Below are 19,472 nucleotides of genomic sequence, written 5' to 3' on the forward strand. Positions count from 1 at the left end.
AACCACTGCGCCACCAGGGAAGCCCACACATTGCTTCTTTAAAGTGACATCCTTCAGATACTTGGTGGCTTTCGGATATGTGTACCCTTAACGGCCTGGGCAGTTTCACAAGTGTTCTTAAAGTGAACGCGAGGATTTGAACCTCTCGACTTGCATGATTTTGTGGGGTTTTCTGGGTCAGGTGAATAACGAACCATTTTAGAGGTCATACATTAACATTAGCATCACTGACCCTTTGTCAAGAGACTAAGTGCTTTGAGTGATGTTATTTTACTGGGTTGTCTTCATCATACACTAGAAAAGAAGATGAAGTAGACGTTACGAACCTGATTTTTTAAAAGAGAAAGGCAGGAGAATCGGTGATACTGCAGCAGGTAGATGCGGGCTCTATAATCAGACCTTCAGTTTGCTGAGCAGTGTAGTAAAGTTTCTATTATGGTGGAATTTATGGGGGAAGGAGGGCTCATTTTGGCTTCCTATAGCTGTTGTACCAAGTAATTCAGAATAAATAGAGAAGTGTGAATTTAAATAAAAAAGATTGTTGCTGGATCGTCACCTCTGCCGAATGAATTATCAGGTAGGATAGGACTTGATATGTAGGGTCTCTGGGGAATAAATATTTTTTTTAAAAAATAGACAATCTGCAGCTCTGATCAACACATATATATGGAATCTAAAAAAGAAAAAAAATGGTACTGATGAACCTAGTGGCAGGGCAGGAATAAAGATGTAGACATGGAGAATAGACTTGAACACCTGGGGTGGAGGGGTGGGAAGCTGGGATGAAGTGAGAGAGTAGCATTGACATATATACACTACCAAATGTAAAATGGATGGCTAGTGGGAAGCAGCCGCACAGCACAGGGAGATTAGCCTTGTGATGACCTAGAGAGGTGGGATAGGGAGGGTGGGAGGGAGGCTCAAGAGGGAGGGGATATGGGGATATGTGTATGCATATGGCTGATTCACTTTGTTGTACAACAAAAACTAACAGTATTGTGAAGCAATTATACTCCAATAAAGATCTATTAAAAAAATATTGGAGAAACTTTTAAAACCACACTGTAATTATCTTTTCCTTCAGACGTCTTAGCTTTGTTCACGTTTCTCTTTATACATACAAATAGAATAGAGCATAATCTTACCCTTCTGTACTAGTTTTTGTCCACAGTAGTGATCTGCCACTACCCTGTGGGTTTTATGTTTAAATCCATGAAACATCTGAAAGTGATTCAGATGTAATTAACATGGGAGAAGGACCTTAATAGAATAGAAACTAGATGTTATTAACTTTATTATTGCCTATGTTAATATAATAAAACCTCAGATTATGCTTGTTTTGGTAGAAAATTACCTGATATAATTGAACTAATTAAAAAATATTAATTTCCAGGGATGTTCTGATTTCCATAATATTGAGACCAACTGGCTGTGGGCATCATTTTGTCATCAGCTGCCTCAGAATTGTACATCTCCTTTTTCTGTTTCCTCAGTACCCAGCACTATGTCTGACACATAGAGGGTACTCAATAAAAATTAATGAAGGAGAGTTACTATCAAGCAAAATGTCACTGAGTAGCTATGAGATTCTGAATCACCAAGAAGTGTTCACTTTTGTTCTACATGCTGCATTTCCTAAGGCAGGAGAGGGGACCAAAACCCCTTACATGTTTGTTTGGAATTAACGTTGCTAAAGGTTTCTTATAGAAATAGATAAATTAATAATTGGCTATAAGCTGTCTTGAAGATTCCAGTTAGGAGAAGTATTCATCCTCATTCAGTGTTTCCTTTTGTCTGAACATTGGCTGTGCTGACTTGGGTGCTTGCTCTCCTTGTTATGTGTGGAGCAGATGATTGACAGAATATGTGTGAAAGTACAAGATCATCTCAACTCTTTACGAAACTGTGGGGGAGATGCTGTCCAGGAAGATCTAAAATCAGCAGAAAGGCTCATGCGTGATGCTAAGAACTCTAAAACGGTGAGTTTCACTTCCAGCTACATGAGTCCTGTGGAATAAAAAGACTTTAAACTAGTTTTAGAAACTAGTTCTAACTAAATTTACTTTTCTACCCAATTTCAAGGTTACTAACAAGTGGCAAGGTGAACTGAGTTAGTCTTTGCCTCCTTTCTGTACCCGTGCTAATTACCAATAATCAAAATACAGTTGTTCCTCAGAATCTGTGGGGGGATTGGTCCCAGGACCCCCTGCAGATACCAAAATCTGTGGATGCTCAAATCCCTTATATATAAAATGGTGTAGCACAGGTGGGCCTCCTTATCCGCGGGTTCTGCAGCCTCGGATACAGCCAGCCGGCTGTATAGAATTAAAAGCAGAGGGTCAGTGTGATTTACAAAGGGTATAATCAGGTTCTAGGTAACTGGGAGGTAGTTGTAGTTTCAATGAGTAACAACTCATTGCACATGATTCTACTGCCAAACTGATAGCACGAAACTCTCCTCTGTCACCTCTAAAAGGAAGCTTCTTTCAACTTAGACTGTGGTCCCCAAAGTGTGATTTCATAGAGAAAGGACTAACTGGGAGTCCGGAAACCTGGGATCTGGTCCAGGCTCTGCTATTAGAATCACACAATCATTGAATTTTATAAGTAGGAGGAATCTTGTGGATTAGTCAGATACTCTCACACCCGAGATGAAGACTTTAAGGCACAAACAGGTAAGGTACTGTTCCTCTGGGTTTAAAGCTGGACCTCAGTTTTTTAATTGGTATAAAGGGCCTTTCATCAAGACGATCTTCGTTTATCTCTAGTATTTCTCGACCCTGTTTTATGAACTCTGCAGTGACTTTGGTGCTTATTTAAATATTTATTATGGAGAGGTTACTTTTATTTTTCTTACAGTTGTTACCAAATTTATACCACGCTGGTGGTGCATCTTGGGCGGGAGCCAGTGGCTTGTTATCCAGTCCAATTCAGGAGACCCTGGAATCGATGGCCGGAGAAGTTACGAGAGTTGTAGATGAACAACTCAAGGTTTGTGGTTTCTGTTATTTTGGAAAATGGAATCGTTATGACTTAACTATGTATGATAGCATTTCATACCATGCTATCCTATATTTTATAGGCGCGTGTGTGCGTGCACGTGTGCACGTGTAGTAAAAACTGAATACCGTCCTTTCCCAGCTTCATCTGTAGATTTTGGAATAACTTTTTGCATAATAAGGTCAAGTAAAACCTATCAAATTCAATTTTGTTTTTGATGGTAAATCTCTAACCGTATTTAACGTATGACAGGTGGTCACTGATAAGGGAAAGATTGATTTTTGCTTAGAAAGAGAAGTCTGCTTCGCGAAAAAATATCTCCTGTTACTACATTCGATTTAGAGAATGGGAGAGATGACGGAGCTGTGTGCTTACAGTGCCAAGCTGCTGCGTATATGGAGAGTTTGCCACTAGGTAAAAAGCTGGTTGAAAGATTAAAGAGGGATTTAGAACGAAGTTACAAGGCACCCAAAGTAGCAGAGACTTGTCTATAGGCTCATAGGTTGAAAAAAAAAAGTCTTTGAAATTTAAGCAACGAGAGTAACCTAAGACCAGCTTTTTCCTAATGTAACTTCAAAAAACAGCTACAGCAGAAGACATTTCACTTTCCGAAAGTTTTCATCATTTTCAATCTGTTCAAGGATGCCGTAAAAAGACCTTGTCTAAATTTCTGTGTTTATTTGGTTCGTTTTCTTCTGAGAACACAATTGCTGTAGCTCATCGGGATTTGATGAGCAACTCAGTCATAACTTTGCAACATGCTAATTACTCTGTTTGTAAATTTAATTAATGTGGGAGAGAACGTTGTGGATTATTTAGGCGTTTAAGCCCCTTTCTTCCTGTAGTACAATACAGAGAGACTCTTGTGTATCATTTTTATTTTACTTAACTGTGGTTATTTTGAATACATTCTGAGCAAAGACAAAGGGGTAGGAAAAGGACTGGTTGGTTGATATAGAGTTCTGCTAGATCAGTTGTTACTTAACAGCACTTGTTTTATCCTCCATGAAGGATCAAATATGTAAAAAGGATACTTTCTTACACATTTAAAATAAAGTTATCTTTGTTGCTTATTTACTTCTGACTGTAAAAAATGAAACTACTCCTTGTGAAACATTTGAACAGTAAACATCACTTGAAATCCCGGAGACAGCATCATTCTTAATATTTTAGTGAATTTCCAAACATTCTCTGTCTACACACACAATTTTACGTATGTGATCATACTACACGTACTTTTTTATATTTGGTACAATATCGTGAATACAATTCTAGATCAGTGAGTACTCATCATCATTTTAGTGGCTACATGGTATTTCATTGTATAGATGTCCCAGTGTCCTGGAGAAGCTCAGTCCTCCTCTGTGTCTCTCCTTTACTTTCACACAGAACGCCTCACTTTTGACACTTCTGGTCACCAGATGTGAGGGGGGTTCCCCCCCCCACCCCCGAGCTGGGTGTCCTACTATTTAACTCAATTCAGACACTATCTACCTGGAGATAGCATTAGATCCCACAGTTTAAGGGCTCAGTCCCACAAGACTGCCCCCGCCCCACTACAGATACCAACTGGAAGTCCAGTTTGTACCTGAGCTCCCGACCAATTGGCAATAAATCCGAGGTTCTTATAACCCCTCCTCCAGTTCAATTAACTTGCAAGAGTGGATCCCAGAACTCAGGGAAACACTTATGTTTACCAGTTTATTAAAGGATATGATAAAAGATATAGATGAACAGCCAGATGGAAGAAATGTACAGGTCCAGGTATGTGGGAAAGGTTTCAGGGCTTCCATGCTCTCTTGGAGCACACCACTCTCCCACACCTCCACGTGTTCACCAGCCCTCTGAACCCATACTTTGGGGTTTTTTTTTTTTTTTTTTTTTGCGGTACGCGGGCCTCTCACTGTTGTGGCCTCTCCCGTTGCAGAGCACAGGCTCCGGACACGCAGGCTCAGCGGCCATGGCTCACGGGCCCAGCCGCTCCGCGGCATGTGGGATCTTCCCGGACCGGGGCACGAACCCGTGTCCCCTGCATCGGCAGGCGGACTCTCAACCACTGCGCCACCAGGGAAGCCCCTTTTGGGGTTTTGATGGAGGCTTCGTCATGTAGGCGTGGCCAGTCATTAACTCCATTTTTAGCCCTCCTTAGGAGGGGGGTGTGGAGCTGAAAATTCCAAGCTTCTAATCATGGCTTGGTCTTTCCAGTGACCAGCCCTCATCCAGGAGCCATCCAAGAGCCCACCCAATAAAGCAAAAGACACCCCCATCACCCAGGAAATTACAAGGGTTTCAGGAGCCCTGTGTAAGGAACCAGGATCAAGGACCAAATATTAGAACAAAAGATGCCCCTAGTGTTCTTATCACTTAGGAAATTACAAGGGTTTCGGGAGCTCTGTGCCAGGAACTGGGGGCAGAGACCAATATATATTTTCTATTATCTCACAGCCAGCATAATTTATTTTCTAATTTCTGATTAATCCTATTAGAGTCAATGCCTGTAGTTGATCCATTCCGAGGCCAAATGGTACACACGTTTGATACGTTCGTATGTATTCACAAACTGTTTTCCAGTAGTGTACCCAGTTGCTTGTTTTGTCACACCCTCACCAATACTAAGCATTTTAACGTTTTAATATTTGTCAGTGTAACAGGTTAAAAAAAATCTCATTTTGTCTTTTGGATTTCTTTAGTAGCCAGCGATGCCTCAAGTAGTTTTATCATCCATTTGTATTTCTTCTTTTGTAAATTACATATTTGTATCTATTGCCTTTTTCCTTTAAAGTTTTTGTAAGAATTCCTTATATACTAAGAATGGGCTGTCATTTAAATCAGCACGAAACGTTGCAACTGGAACTTTCCTGTGTCAAACAGCTTCCTACGGGCACTTGTTTCAACTGGTCTAAACCACAAGCTATCCCTTGAAATTTTGGTCCGTTTCCTCCCCAGCACACCAGATGGTTGGAATAGACTCTTGCCAGTCATTCTTGGAAGGGAGTAGAAGGCAGAGGTCTAAAGTAAAAGGCACTTGAATTTTTAAAAGCCTGAAATAATAACAATATATTTAGGACCAAAAATATTTTTCTGTAAATAGACATTCCCCAGATTTTTTGAGGCTGACCTTTCTGGCCCCTTGTCAGTGTCACCAGTGTTCTCCGTTCATTACAGCTTCCTTATTTGCAAGTGTCATCACCTGCTTTTCTCTCATTCTGTCTCTGAGGTCCCAGGCTCCCAAATGCCCTGATTTTTTCTATTCCCCACTCCCTTGTTTTCTTTACTCTCAATCCTTTTGAGTTGCAAGTTCTCTTCCCTTCTCTTCCCTTCAGGGACTTCTGGCATGAATCAAAGCAAATCCTCAACCACAACTTCTTAATTAAATGTTACTTATTAATTTCCCTTTCACTGAGTTCACAGTTTTTGATACTTTCAACAGACTATAGACAGTTACTTCCTTTCTTTTTCCTTCCAGTTGATCTGACAAGTGGACATCATTTTATGATTTAAAAAAAAAATCCCCATTTATCTATTTATATAGCTTTCCAGCACCTTGATTTTCTTAAAATTATGTAGGAAAAGAATGTATTTTTACTACAATCAATATTCAGTTTCTTAAATTAAACGACTGTGTCCTAATTTATTTCACTAGTAGTATTATATTTTGTTTGGTTAAAAAAGAGTCCTTTCTCTATTTCTGAAATTCTCTAAGATTAACATGTTATACTAGCAAAAGCTGAAGTGTATGTACTTTTTTGTAAAAATATGTTTTTATTGTAGTGAATTAAAAAAAATGGGACTAGCAAGCCTGGATTTGTGACCTGGGTTTGCTACTAGCTGTTTGCTCCAAGCAAGTCACCTAATTTGTTGGGACTGAGCCTCCTTGTGCAGGATTGTCTTGGTCTCGAGATAATTAGGGAGATTTTATCCTTAATATTTACTCATCCTGCATCATGGCCAGCAGTACACATTTTGAATTCTGGATAAGAATAATTTCAAATAGCTCTTTGAGTCATCTTTCAAAAAAATACTAGTTCAGAAAAGCCAAAGAAATGGCCGGAAGAGCCAGCCTTAGCAAACTTCCTGGAGGAGAAGAAAGCAGTAAGTGTGGAGAAAGTCCTTCTTTGAAACGAAGTGATATTTTCTCTGGACTGGCCTGTTTTAGGTGTTTTTAAATGACAACTCACCTCCTGTTTTCCCTGTTTTTCATCCTAACATTTATTCCTGGGGTAATCGTAGATGAATAAATGGGATTTGAATGTTGGGATTTGAATGTTTTAACATAAGGGAACTTTCATTTTCCCCTTCTGGACTTAAATTTTAGAATGCTTGTTTTGGCCTTGAAAATGCTTCATTTCCCTCAGGGCTTCAACTGTGAAATACCAGGGCTTCACTGGTAAATATCAGGTTTACCAAGGAAATGAGGCCTGAGGGGTGTAGGTGGCATTTTGGCAAGTACTAACTCAGTTTGCTGGGAGAGTTCTCTGAGTTTTCTTATTTTCCTACATTTTATATAATATTTTCCAAAGCAAAAGAAAGAGAAATTTCAGAGCACTTCAGTGTGGAAGTTGTATTTGCTTGTAATGAATTACAGCTAGTCATTTGTTCACTGCAAGAATATGTGAGCATAGCTGCCATGTTAAGGATATTAACTCAATTTATTTTACAAATATTGTACAAGGTTTAAGTACCATTAGTTATTTTTACAGTTAAGAAATATAGATTCTCCTAACTATCATTTGGAAGATACATGCAAAAGGAAATCTGATTATCACATTTCAAATACAGGGCCTGCTCATTCAAGTTGTCTCAAGGTAGTACACATAGACTCACAAAATGGAGAATATGTAAGAAAAGTTAAGAAACATGGATAGAGTGAGAAAATTTAACATAAGCCAAATTAGATTTCCGGAAGGCAAGAGAAGATGATAAATAGGAGAAGGTAACAATTGAGGGGATGGTGGCTGAGAATTTCAGGGATTGATGAAAGGCTAGAATCTTCAGATTCAGGAAGTCCAGCGATACCCAGACAGGAAAGATAGAAGCAAATCCATGTCTCGAATCATCGTAATGAAAAGTGGAAAACACTGAAGACAAAGAGAAGATCTTAAAAGGAACCAGAGGGAAGGAAAAGCCATATTACTTTAAACAGATCAAAATTAAGATGGACAGGACAACTCATTTCTTGACAGGAAGCTAAAAAGACAATGAAATAATATCTTCATGCTTCTGAGAGAACAGATCAAGAATTATATACTCAATAAACCTACTATTAAGAATGAGGATGAAATGAAAACATTTCATCCAAACAAAATCCAAGATAGTTTACTGCCAGTAGACCACACTAAATAAACACCTAAAGGATATGCTTTAGGACAAAGGAAACATTATCAAAGAGAGAGGGTCTGAGCTGCAGGAAAGAATAGTGAGCAGGGAAAATGCCAAATGTGAAACATCATATATGAGACAACAACATGGATGTCTAATTTTTGCTGTCAAATTAAGAATAAATGCAAGTAAAATACTAGAAGTGAGCATCTAAGTCAGTTAGGAGTGAGTAAAAGAAGTCTAACATCCTAGTTTTATTCTGGAAAAAACTTAAGGGATCAACATTAGATCTGGGTTGTCCATTGTCTTGTCCATTAGCCACATATGGTCATTTAAATGTAAATTAATTAAACTTCAATGACATTTAAAATTCAGTTTCTCAGTTGCACTAGCCACATTTAAAGGGCCCAATAGCCACCTGTGGCTAGTGGCTCCCATATTGCACAGCACAGGTATTCCCATCATCTCAGAAAGTTCTATTGGACAGTGCTGCTTTAGACATGAAGTAAAGTATGCAGGTTAAACTTTCTGGTGTAACCACCAAAACAGAGGCAGTGCACCAGGGGTCATACTGCATACCAAGAGGAGCATTAGGAAATGTTTGGGATTATTTTGGGTTGGCATGGGCAGGTGATAATGATCCTAAACATCCTGTAATACAAGGTTCAGTTCCACACCAGAAGGAATGCTCTCACTCAACATCTAGCGATGCAGTAGAAAAGGAATCACTAGGACTTCCCTGGCGGTCCAGTGGTTAAGACTCCGCGCTTCCACTGCAGGGGGCATGGGTTCGATCCCTGGTCAGGGAACTAAGATCCCGCATGCTGCATAGCGTGGCCAAAAAAAAAAAAAGGCATTACTAGAGATAAAATAGATCAGTGAATAATGACAAATGATCCAATTTGCCAGAGATAATTTCAGCTGTGTATGTATTTAATTATATGGCTTTATATATATGAGTAAGTGGACAAAATTACAAAGAAAAATTGATAACATTTACTATTATGGTAGAGATCTTTCAAAATGACTGCCAGTAACTGATAGATCAAGTAAATAAAGTAACGATAAAGAATATTTGAAAAAATTCTTTATAATGATAAAGAATATTTGAACAATAGAATTCTCAGTTGTGACCTAGTGGACCTATGTGATCAGTGCACCAATAATAGGAGACGATCAGTTCTTTGCAAGGATACGTGAAATATTTGACATGAGGTCTGTAAGAACATCTCAACAATTTTCAAAGGTGGTATTCTCTGGTTTCATTTAAAATAAATTAGAAATTAATAACAAAATTTTAAAAAGGGAAAAACCCCACATGTTTAAAAATTTAAAAATTACTTGTAACCCAGGGGTCAAAGGGGAAGGCAAAATTCGAATTAGAGGATATTTATAATTAAACAATAAAGTAGTTAGTAATCAGAACCTGTGAGATGCCGCTAAACCAGTACTTAGAGTGAAATATATGGCTTCTTCATAAGCCCAGACACTTATGAGGAAGAACAAGAAGGTTGGTAGTCTTGCCCTACCACATATTAGGACTTATCATAATTAGGACAGTATGCAGAGGTAGACAGACCAATGCTACAGAGAGATTCCAGAAATGGACCCATACATCTATGCAAATTTTCATAATGCCACCTTCAGTGAGTTATCTTTGATCAATAGAAAAATGATGGACTATTCAGAACCCACATTCAGTAAGTTCCTGAGCTTATAATACTTTTTATATGTTTCTTAGAGATTGTTCCAAGAAGTGTGCTAGGCCCTGGGGAGAGAGGGTAGGGCTTCACAGTTGCTATCAGGTACAAGTTGTGTATCTGGAGTCTGGTGCCTCTAGCTCTCCATGAACTTCCAAAGTTATATGTAAAATCTCATACCAATTTTTCTGGATGCGTGTGCATCGATTCTCAAAGGCGTTCTTTGATCCCCACATTACTGCATTCTTGACTGTTTTATAACACATTTGATTACTGAGGTCGCCACTGGATGCTATGAGATCATCAAATGCAGTTTGGAGTGTGAAGGGCGTGGAAGGAACAAGCAAGAACATCTCCTCCAGGAGGTGATGCTTGAGCTGAGCTGAGTAGGGAGGCATACAGGTGATTTATTCTGGCTACAGAGGGGAACAGGATTCTAGGCTAAGAGAACAGTTGTAGAAAGCATGGAGACAGAGCCTGGATCATGTGGGGAACTGCCCTATAACTGGATATGAATAGTTATAAGGGGAATATAGAGATATGACAAAAAATGAGGCTAGAAAATTGAGCATTTACCAGATATTTCAGGGATTTCTATTCTGTGCTAATGAGCAATATTTTTGGCATATTTCCACTTTTGAGAAAATGTCTAGGAGTAAATGTAACATGTTTTAGAGATACTTGTGGTGGAAGGAGTTGAGGTAGGTGGAGTGTAAGGAGAGTTGCAAATTTCTGCCCTAGTTTGGTACCATACCTCACAATAAAAACTTTGCAAGAATGGTTGATTTTGCTGTTGCAGTTACTGTTTAGGTGGGATTAATGGGAGGCCAAACATGTTGTAGTTGACCTTGCCATGGTAGAATATCCTGGTGGAAATTCCTAATAGGCTGTATTATATATGCATTGGATGTTTTGTGTAGGTGGCTATAGGTAAACATTTAGTTGAGAACCATTGGAATATAGGTAGTAATTTGAAGCCATGGGAAGGATGGATGTTGAAGAATATGGTTTGGTGTGTAGAGGGCCATGGGACTTGGAAAGAGATGCTGTTTAAGGACCTGAGCTGGGGGCTAGACACAAAGAAGTGGTCAGGGGCTGCATTACAAATTTATCCTGTGATCCTTTCTCCCCTTTTTACCAGCCCTGTCACCAGAACATCCACCATGGTGGCATTAGGTACCAGCATTAGGGGATGAAAATTGTAGGTAATGAAGAGAGCCGAAAGGGACACACCTTTGGGCAATGGGCAGAGCATTGGAAAAGGGTGGCTGGAGTAGGAAACAAGAGTAGAAGACAAAAACACCTGAGTCCCCTTCTCACTTATTCCAGTAACCAGCTGCGTGACCTTGAGGAAGTCACTTATCTCCTCTGAGTCTCCGTTTTCTCATCTATAAAATGGGTTTGCTAAAATCTACCTCTACTCACAGGGTTGTTATGTGGATCAAAGGAAATCATGGATGAAAATCACTTTGTAGAGTATAAATTGTCGGGCTAGAGATGGTGGTAGGGAATTAACTGCAAAATATCTGTCGAATTGGATGCCCAGGGCAGGATGAAATTCCTTTTTATAGGGTCAAAAATCATTCAGTAGTCAATTTGTAGAGCAGAAAGAGACCTTAGAAATAATTTTATAGGTCAGAAAGCAGAGATCTGCAAAGGTTCTTCACTTAACGCTGTGCACTTAACGTTCCACAGAAATTTCCCGTCGGAATCTGCATCGGAAGCCAGGCTTCCCTCCTTAGGTCTGGAGTTCATTCCAACTGAATGAACACTGTCATGCAGGGGACCTTTCAGAAAGTCACGCTATATTGATGAACATGACAGAATTCAAACAGCGTATTGATACCTGAGGTCGTTCTTATCAGGAGTGCTGGACTCCGCTACTCCATCTGGAACAGAATGTGTTTATTTTAATGCCAGAGAGGAAAATGATTTGTCTTAAACTGACTCATTTGGCATGGCTTGTAGCTCTCTTGGAATAATGTACTAAATGAGTGATTATTCAGAGTTCTCACAGGGACAGAGCACTGTCAGGATACGAGTGGCTTTCGGAAACTTCTCGAGTGGCTGCCTCCCCCACTCCTCTCCTGCTTTTCACAGGCTCTTTATAAACATCCTGCTGCTCTGCTGCTCATCCTACAGTGTGATGAGAGATTGTACTATTGGCATCGGCATCGTGCTCTGCATGTGAATATATGAGCCGAGAGACTAGTCTTTACATAATAATGCTCCGCTAGTCCCCTTCATACTGGAATAGTAATGGGATCAAGCTTGGCTTTCTTTTTTTTTTTAAACATCTTTATTGGAGTATAATTGCTTTACAATGGTGTGTTAGTTTCTGCTTTATTATAACAAAGTGAATCAGTTATACATATGTTCCCATATCTCTTCCCTCTGGCGTCTCCCTCCCTCCCACCCTCCCTATCCCACCCTTCTAGGTGGTCACAAAGCACCGAGCTGATCTCCCTGTGCTATGTGGCTGCTTCCCACTAGCTAGCTATTTTACGTTTGGTAGTGTATATATGTCCATGCCACTCTCTCACTTTGTCCCAGCTTACCCTTCCCCCTCCCCACATCCTCAAGTCCATTCTCTAGTAGGTCTGTGTCTTTATTCCCGTCTTGCCCCTAGGTTCTTCATGACTTTTGGTTTTTTTTCTTAGATTCCATATATATGTGTTAGCATACGGTATTTGTTTTTCTCTTTCGGACTTACTTCACTCTCTATGACAGACTCTAGGTCCATCCACCTCACTACAAATAACTCAGTTTCATTTCTTTTTATGGCTGAGTAATATTCCATTGTATATATGTGCCACATCTTCTTTATCCATTCATCTGTTGATGGACACTTAGGTTGCTTCCATGTCCTGGCTATTGTAAATAGAGCTGCAATGAACATTTTGGTACATGACTCTTTTTGAATTATGGTTTTCTCAGGGTATATGCTGGGATCTTATCATGAGGATTAGCATCTTTGAAAACAAATTAATAACATTATCTGTGATATACTGAATTTTTATTGTATGCTAGACACGATACTGAACACCTTACACATGTCATATCATTTAATCTTCAGTAATCCTATTAGGCAAGAACTTTTTTATTTGCCATTTTATAGATGAGGAAAGTAAAATTGAGAGATCAGTAACTTAGCCCAGTGTCACTCAGCTGGGATTCAAATTTAGGTCTGATACTAACTTGGGTGCCCTTTCCACACTTACCAGCCGTGCCACCCATCTCAGGCAAATCTTTTAACTTCCCTTAGCTCACATTCTTCAACTATAAGATGGTGATCACACGAATAGCTTCTGTACCCATCTTCACAGATCTTGGAAGGATAAAATGAACGGAAACATTTTTAAAATTCTGAAGTGCTATATAAGTAGGTTTTGACTGTTATTATTAATGTTGTTTATAAAGTGCTCTGTTAATATTTTTGTCTGTTATTCATGTTTTTGATTGTTCCGATAACAATTACAATTTTACTGAACATTAAAGCTTTTCTTTTAAAGGGGGAAAGCTAGCGGTTGTTACGTAGTGGTTTGCTATGACTGCTCTTTTGATGGAGCTATTGAATGCTTCACCCTGATTTGAGGTTTCTGTGATTTGTGAAATTGCACAAGAGTTCTAACTTGATGTATGTTCTAGGGACATGTGTAAATTTATTTGCTAATACCCAGGAGAACAGTCTGGTGTGGTAAATTGGTGTATATGTGTCTTTGTAAATCTTATCACGAATGCCTCTGTGTTAAGGACAGCTAGCACACCATCATGCTTCAGACGCCAGGGTGAAGCCTGCGTGGATCTGCCAGGTGTCTGGTTTAAAGTGATCACCTGCGATCAGTGATCACCCAGCAGTTGCAAGTCATCCCAGGGCAGCTCCGAATCCTTAGTCGCACCTGGGACTCTGCTGTGTCCCTGTTCTCCGAGAGCTCGGCGTCATAAATAACCACCTTTCAGTTTTATGGGGGGCGCCTCCGGGGCTGTGTCATCATCTCTCTGTCTCCACTTGTGCTGCGTTGCAGGCGTTGCTTGAGTCCATGGTTGATGCTGCCGAGAATCTTTGTCCCAATGTGATGAAAAAAGCCCACATTCGGCAAGACTTGATTCATGCCAGCACTGAGAAGATTTCCATCCCACGTGCCTTTGTTAAAAATGTCCTGTTGGAGCAGTCTGGAATTGATATCCTTAACAAAATTAGGTAGGTTTATAATGTTAATAAACCGAGGAGCTGCAGTGTCTGTGAATGCAGTTGAGGCAGCTGTGAAGAGCGTTATCGTTGGCTTTATTCGTACAGAATGTGTTTAGACATGTCTATGAGGCAGCGACTATATACAGATATAGCTGTGCCTAAATGCATAGGTTTAATACATTTCCAAAATCAGATGACCACAGATATGCCTGCATTACTGAGGAACAGTTACCTGCTCTTTTTAAGAGTTTTATTTTTTTAAGAGGGGGGTACCTGTTTGTAATCCCCTCTTTCATTCTGCTTCTGAAGCTTATCTTTCACCTTTATAAATCACTAACTTTTGAAGACTGAGGTCGGTTTGCTTTCTACCACCAGAATATTCTGAGCCAATGCACAGCCTATAAATAGGCAAAGAGGCCCACTAGGACTTCACCATGTTTCCCTTTGGGTTCATTTTTTTTTTTTTTTGCAGTACGCAGGCCTCTCACTGCTGTGGCCTCTCCCGTTGCGGAGCACAGGCTCTGGACATGCAGGCTCAGTGGCCATGGCTCACGGGTCAAGCCGCTCCGCGGCATGTGGGATCTTCCCGGACCAGGGCACGAACCCACGTCCCCTGCATCGGCAGGTGGACTCTCAACCACTGCGCCACCAGGGAAGCCCAAGAACCTTTTTTTGATGTTATAACTTGCAATAAACTTTCCCTCCCGACCTCAGAGAGGCGGGGGGTGGGGAAGAGAAACAAACTACTGACTCTGTAGTCTTAGAAGGAAGCAGAATTCCCAAACATGTCTAAAAGCATCAGAGGAAGTACTTGTTAACATTAGATTCCCAGGCCTCTCTGGATGTTTGGGGTAGGACCTAGTCATCTGTATTTTTCATAAGCAACCCGGGTGAATCTTATCAGTGGACACCTCTGGGGAATAATATAGTATTAGATAAACCAAATAGCTAGTGAGACCTTGTTTCAGAGACAGGAATTAAAGAAACATTCCTTTATATGTAGCCCAGGAAAATTTTTACTGTAGTCATCAAAGAGTTGGTGCTTCCCCTCTGCCCTGCCATCAGAAATCTTCTGAGCAGAAACATTGCAATGCAAATTTCAGTTAGAAAGATTTCCCCCTATTACACAAATATACTTTCAACTTTAGCTTTAGGAGTAAATAATCTTATTTTGATAACTCCTTTCCCTGCTCGAAAAATTTTAAAAGTATTGACTTCAGAAGTAGGCTGAAATTATGTGACGATGTTGGAACGTGGGTATCTCGCCAGCACATTTACCTTGCAGTGTATTGTGCATTCATGCACATTTGTGCATGTGTGCATTGAGGTAGGGTTATTTAGACTGAAGACACACATGGAAGTTGAATTCTTGGGAATGCCAAATAGCTAAAATGCTAACCAAAATACCAGCCCTCTGATGGAAACCTTAGCGGCGGAGTCATTTATTAGTAAAAACTACAAGCTACTTCTTGCTGTCTGGGCATCTTTATAAGGTTAGGTAAGAGGCACTAAAACTAAACATTTTAATAACTTCTGTTCATAAGAGGCAAGAGAACAGTGAATTTGACTTGATGGCAAGTCAAAGCAGAAGCAGTTCAGTATGGTACCATTTGACTGGTAAAAAGTTTTTTGAAAGGCGGTGGATATGCATATGAAAGAAATAACCAAGACGTCACAACCAGACTAGATTTTCTTAATTTACTCCAGCCCAGGTTTGTTTTCATTTATGTCAATGGATGAATTGTTCCTCCCACATGGTACATATGGTTCCCATTAAGTTTGTCTTTATCCAGATGTTTTTTATTTCTACCACTAAACGTTGAGTTTTGAAATTGTAGAGGCAGGTTGGAATTGGTGAAGAAAGTCTATTACCTGTGTGTTTATGGCAGTGTTTAAGGCTTATTTTTGGAACTCCTTAGCCCTGTTTGCACATTCTTGTATGCCATTTTCAAAGACAGAAACAAAATCACAGTTGACCTTATCAACATAGTATCAAGGGTGGGTGATTTTTTTTCCCTCTTGCACAAATTAAAATGCCACTCTGTGCTTTTGGTTTTCACACAGTGAAGTGAAGTTGACAGTGGCCTCCTTCCTATCTGACCGAATCGTGGATGAAATTCTGGATGCACTTTCACACTGCCATCACAAACTGGTAAGTGCTGTGGACGTCCTGAACCCTTATCCTAACCCTGGTTTGGTCTGCGGTAACGCAGGGCAGTCTCCAGCGTGGGGTTGTGGTTGCTTTTCTACATTTTATTCCTTTGCAACTTTATGCGTTAAAATCCTAGTTTTCCTTCTTCTTCTTCGTTGCTTCCAGCTGTTCTAGAGCATGTTAGAATTTCTCCAGAGAGAATGGCAGGGCAAAGCAGAAGCGATGGTATTCAGAATTGTTGTTGTTCATTTAAAATGCGTACAGGTCAAAAATTTTGATAGGAGATGATGTTGGGACTGAGGTCTAAAATTGAGAATTTTGTTTTAGATTATAGTGGACCCTTGAACAACACCGGGGGCTTGGGGCAGGACCCTCCCTGCAGTTGAAAATCCACGTATAACTTATAGTTGGCTTTCCACATCTGAGGATTCAACCAACCCGGATCGTGTAGTACTGTAGTATTTACTACTAAAAAAAATTCTCGTGTAAGTGGGCCTGCACAGCTCAAACCCACGTAGTCCAAGGCTCACCTGTATTTAATTTATCTGTGCTCCTTTTGTTGTTCTCTGATATGATTATCTGATAACAGAGTATTCTTAAAAACACGACGAAAATGAAATGTTTGGAGTCCAAAGAGAGTGCAAGAGTAAAATGGACACATTCCAGCAATTGATAGCTGCCGAGTGTCCAGCCAGGCCTTTTGGATATCACCAAGGTGAAAAACTAAAATTTTCTTCATCTAGAGACTGGTTCTACATCAAGGTAGAAACTAGGAAGAAATATTTCCAATATCAGTGCATATGAAAAATATATCAGAAACTTCACGAAGTCCTCTGAGGTGCAGATGAAGGTTTTATAAGTAGCTATATCTTGTGTCTCGAAAATATTTGTGATATGATGCAGCAGAAATCTCCCAAACAAGTTATGACAGTGTTTTTTCTCCAGAGAATTGCAGGTTAACTGTGTAGGCTGTAGATACAGTTCTATGGCATTGAATTGTTGAGTGACGGTAGAGAACACCAAAGTCACAGGAGCAGTAACAGCTTCTTCTGAGGAGGCAGACAAAATGAGTATTTTGAAAAATTCATTTGAGAAAAATATATGACTCTTCTCTAAAATCTAAAAGATAAGCTGGACGTCTCTAGCTACTCAAAGTATTGCCTGTGGACTGGAGCTGGCCCACTAATGAATGGTTACTAGTCCGTGACAAGGCAAGTTCAGAAACTAAGAGGAAGCGTGGAGAGACTTCTAGAGCAATTTGACATGGCAGTAATATGCAAACACATGTTATTTAAAAAATTTTAAATTTGTATTGTATTTTATCAATATACTGGTTTGTGACAAATTGGAAATACAAAAACTTGGTTCATCACCACAGAGATTTTAAGAAGCACTGGTTTGTAGTTCGTTGCACAATAAAGAGCTACAACCTTGTCAAGAGATCAAAATTCAAACTTTTTTTTAATAAGCAGAAACAAAATCAATAAGGCATCCTTTATAGAAATAGTTTATCGATAACCTACAGCTCCAGGGACTGTCTCAAGATGCCTGCTTGATGACACAAATACTAGATGTTGTATCACTTTGGCTGCATGTGAGAACTACACTGACACTTCGAATGTTTTCACTTTTTTTGCATTTGTCCTTCTTTGAAGAATATGGTAACTCTAAGTACTGACATTTTCTTTTTACAATCCAACAAGAATTGTGTGAATGCACTTTCGTTTTGAATTTCTTACTGCTGATTTGGATTGTAAGTTGAGAGCTTAACTGCTGTGTGAAAGAAATTGTACCTTCAAAATGAAATACTGCTTTCAAAGACATTCCAGTAGCATTCATATTTTCTCCGACTTAAGTTTAGAAATATTCCCGAAGGTTCCATAGAATTGTCAACTGGTTCTCAACGTTTCAAAGTTCCTGGTGATGAATCAGCTCAGCACTAGAGCTTATTAATTTCAGCCCAGTTTGTTTCATCTCTTACCATTTACTTTTTTAGGTTTATCTAAAGTACAACACTGGTAATTAATAAGTCATGTAAAATATGATAATTATTACATGAAAACAATGAAAGCTAGCAATAATTAAAATTTTATTAGCAGTTTCTTTCCTTTCAGTCCTTTAAAAATAGTGAAGGTTGGAATCATTTTATTTCCCCTCATTAGATACTTTTGAGCACTAGATATAGAAAGAAATTCTTTCAGAGGAAATACGAAATAAAATTAACAAAAAAGAACGCTTCTTATTTTCTTTTGTACTAAGTGGTCTCCTCATTTACCCTGTGTCAGTTATTTTTCTGGTGTAAATTTCCCTTATATTTCCACCAGTAATGTTGGTGGCAATGACATCGTGCTTCAGTTACTTTTTTTTTTTCCCCAAGGGGGAGAAAACATTTTTATTGTGGAAAATTTCAAACACAGACAAGAACAGAGAAAGTATGACAATGAGCCCTCCTCTGCCCACTATTCAGTTTTAACAATTATCCCAATATTTTGCTGATCTGTCTTTGCTTTTTCTACCTACCTCTCTCTTCTCCCCGCCCCCCCCCCCCCCACTTTTTTCTGGCCTATTTTAAAAGCATCTCTCGTATACCATGCCATTTTGCTGTAAATACTTCAGAAGGTGTCTCTAACTGGCACCATGATTTTTGCATGATTGCCGAAACAGTCACACCTACAAAAATCAACAAAGATTCCTTATTACCAGTTAGAATCCATTTTATGTTCAGATTTCCCCAGTTGACTCAGAGATGTCTTCTTCCAGTTAAGATGTTGGAATCAGCGTCCAGACCAGCCCCGAGTTGCTATGGTTGTGGGTCTAATCCAGCGACTTCAATCTGTCCTTCCCCTTTGACTTCTTTGCTTCCTAGTGTTTTTTTCTTTTTTTTAATAGATCTTTATTGGAGTATAATTGCTTCACAATATTGTGTTAGTTTCTGTTCTATACCAAAGTGAATCAGCCATATGCTTACATACGTCCCCATATGTCCTCCCTCTTGAGCCTCCCTCCCTCCCTCCCTATCCCACCCCTCTAGGTGGTCACAAAGCACCGAGCTGATCTCCCTGTGCTATGCAGCTGCTTCCCACTAGCTATCTGTTTTACATTCGGTAGT

At 39.6% G+C, this 19,472-nt stretch overlaps 1 protein-coding gene across 1 annotated transcript in view; it reads left to right on the top strand.

The window, feature by feature from the left end:
* Positions 1-19,472, top strand: part of CARMIL1 (capping protein regulator and myosin 1 linker 1) — a 321,444-nt gene that overhangs the window by 245,419 nt on the left and 56,553 nt on the right. Inside the window, exons 24-27 of the mRNA XM_060023517.2 lie at positions 1,851-1,979; positions 2,860-2,991; positions 14,045-14,220; positions 16,276-16,363. Of these exons, the coding sequence (XP_059879500.1) occupies positions 1,851-1,979; positions 2,860-2,991; positions 14,045-14,220; positions 16,276-16,363 (525 nt within the window). The remainder of the gene's footprint in view (positions 1-1,850; positions 1,980-2,859; positions 2,992-14,044; positions 14,221-16,275; positions 16,364-19,472) is intronic.

Source organism: Delphinus delphis, chromosome 10 (genome assembly GCF_949987515.2).
Source record: "Delphinus delphis chromosome 10, mDelDel1.2, whole genome shotgun sequence".
NCBI classification, from domain to species: Eukaryota; Metazoa; Chordata; class Mammalia; order Artiodactyla; family Delphinidae; genus Delphinus; species Delphinus delphis.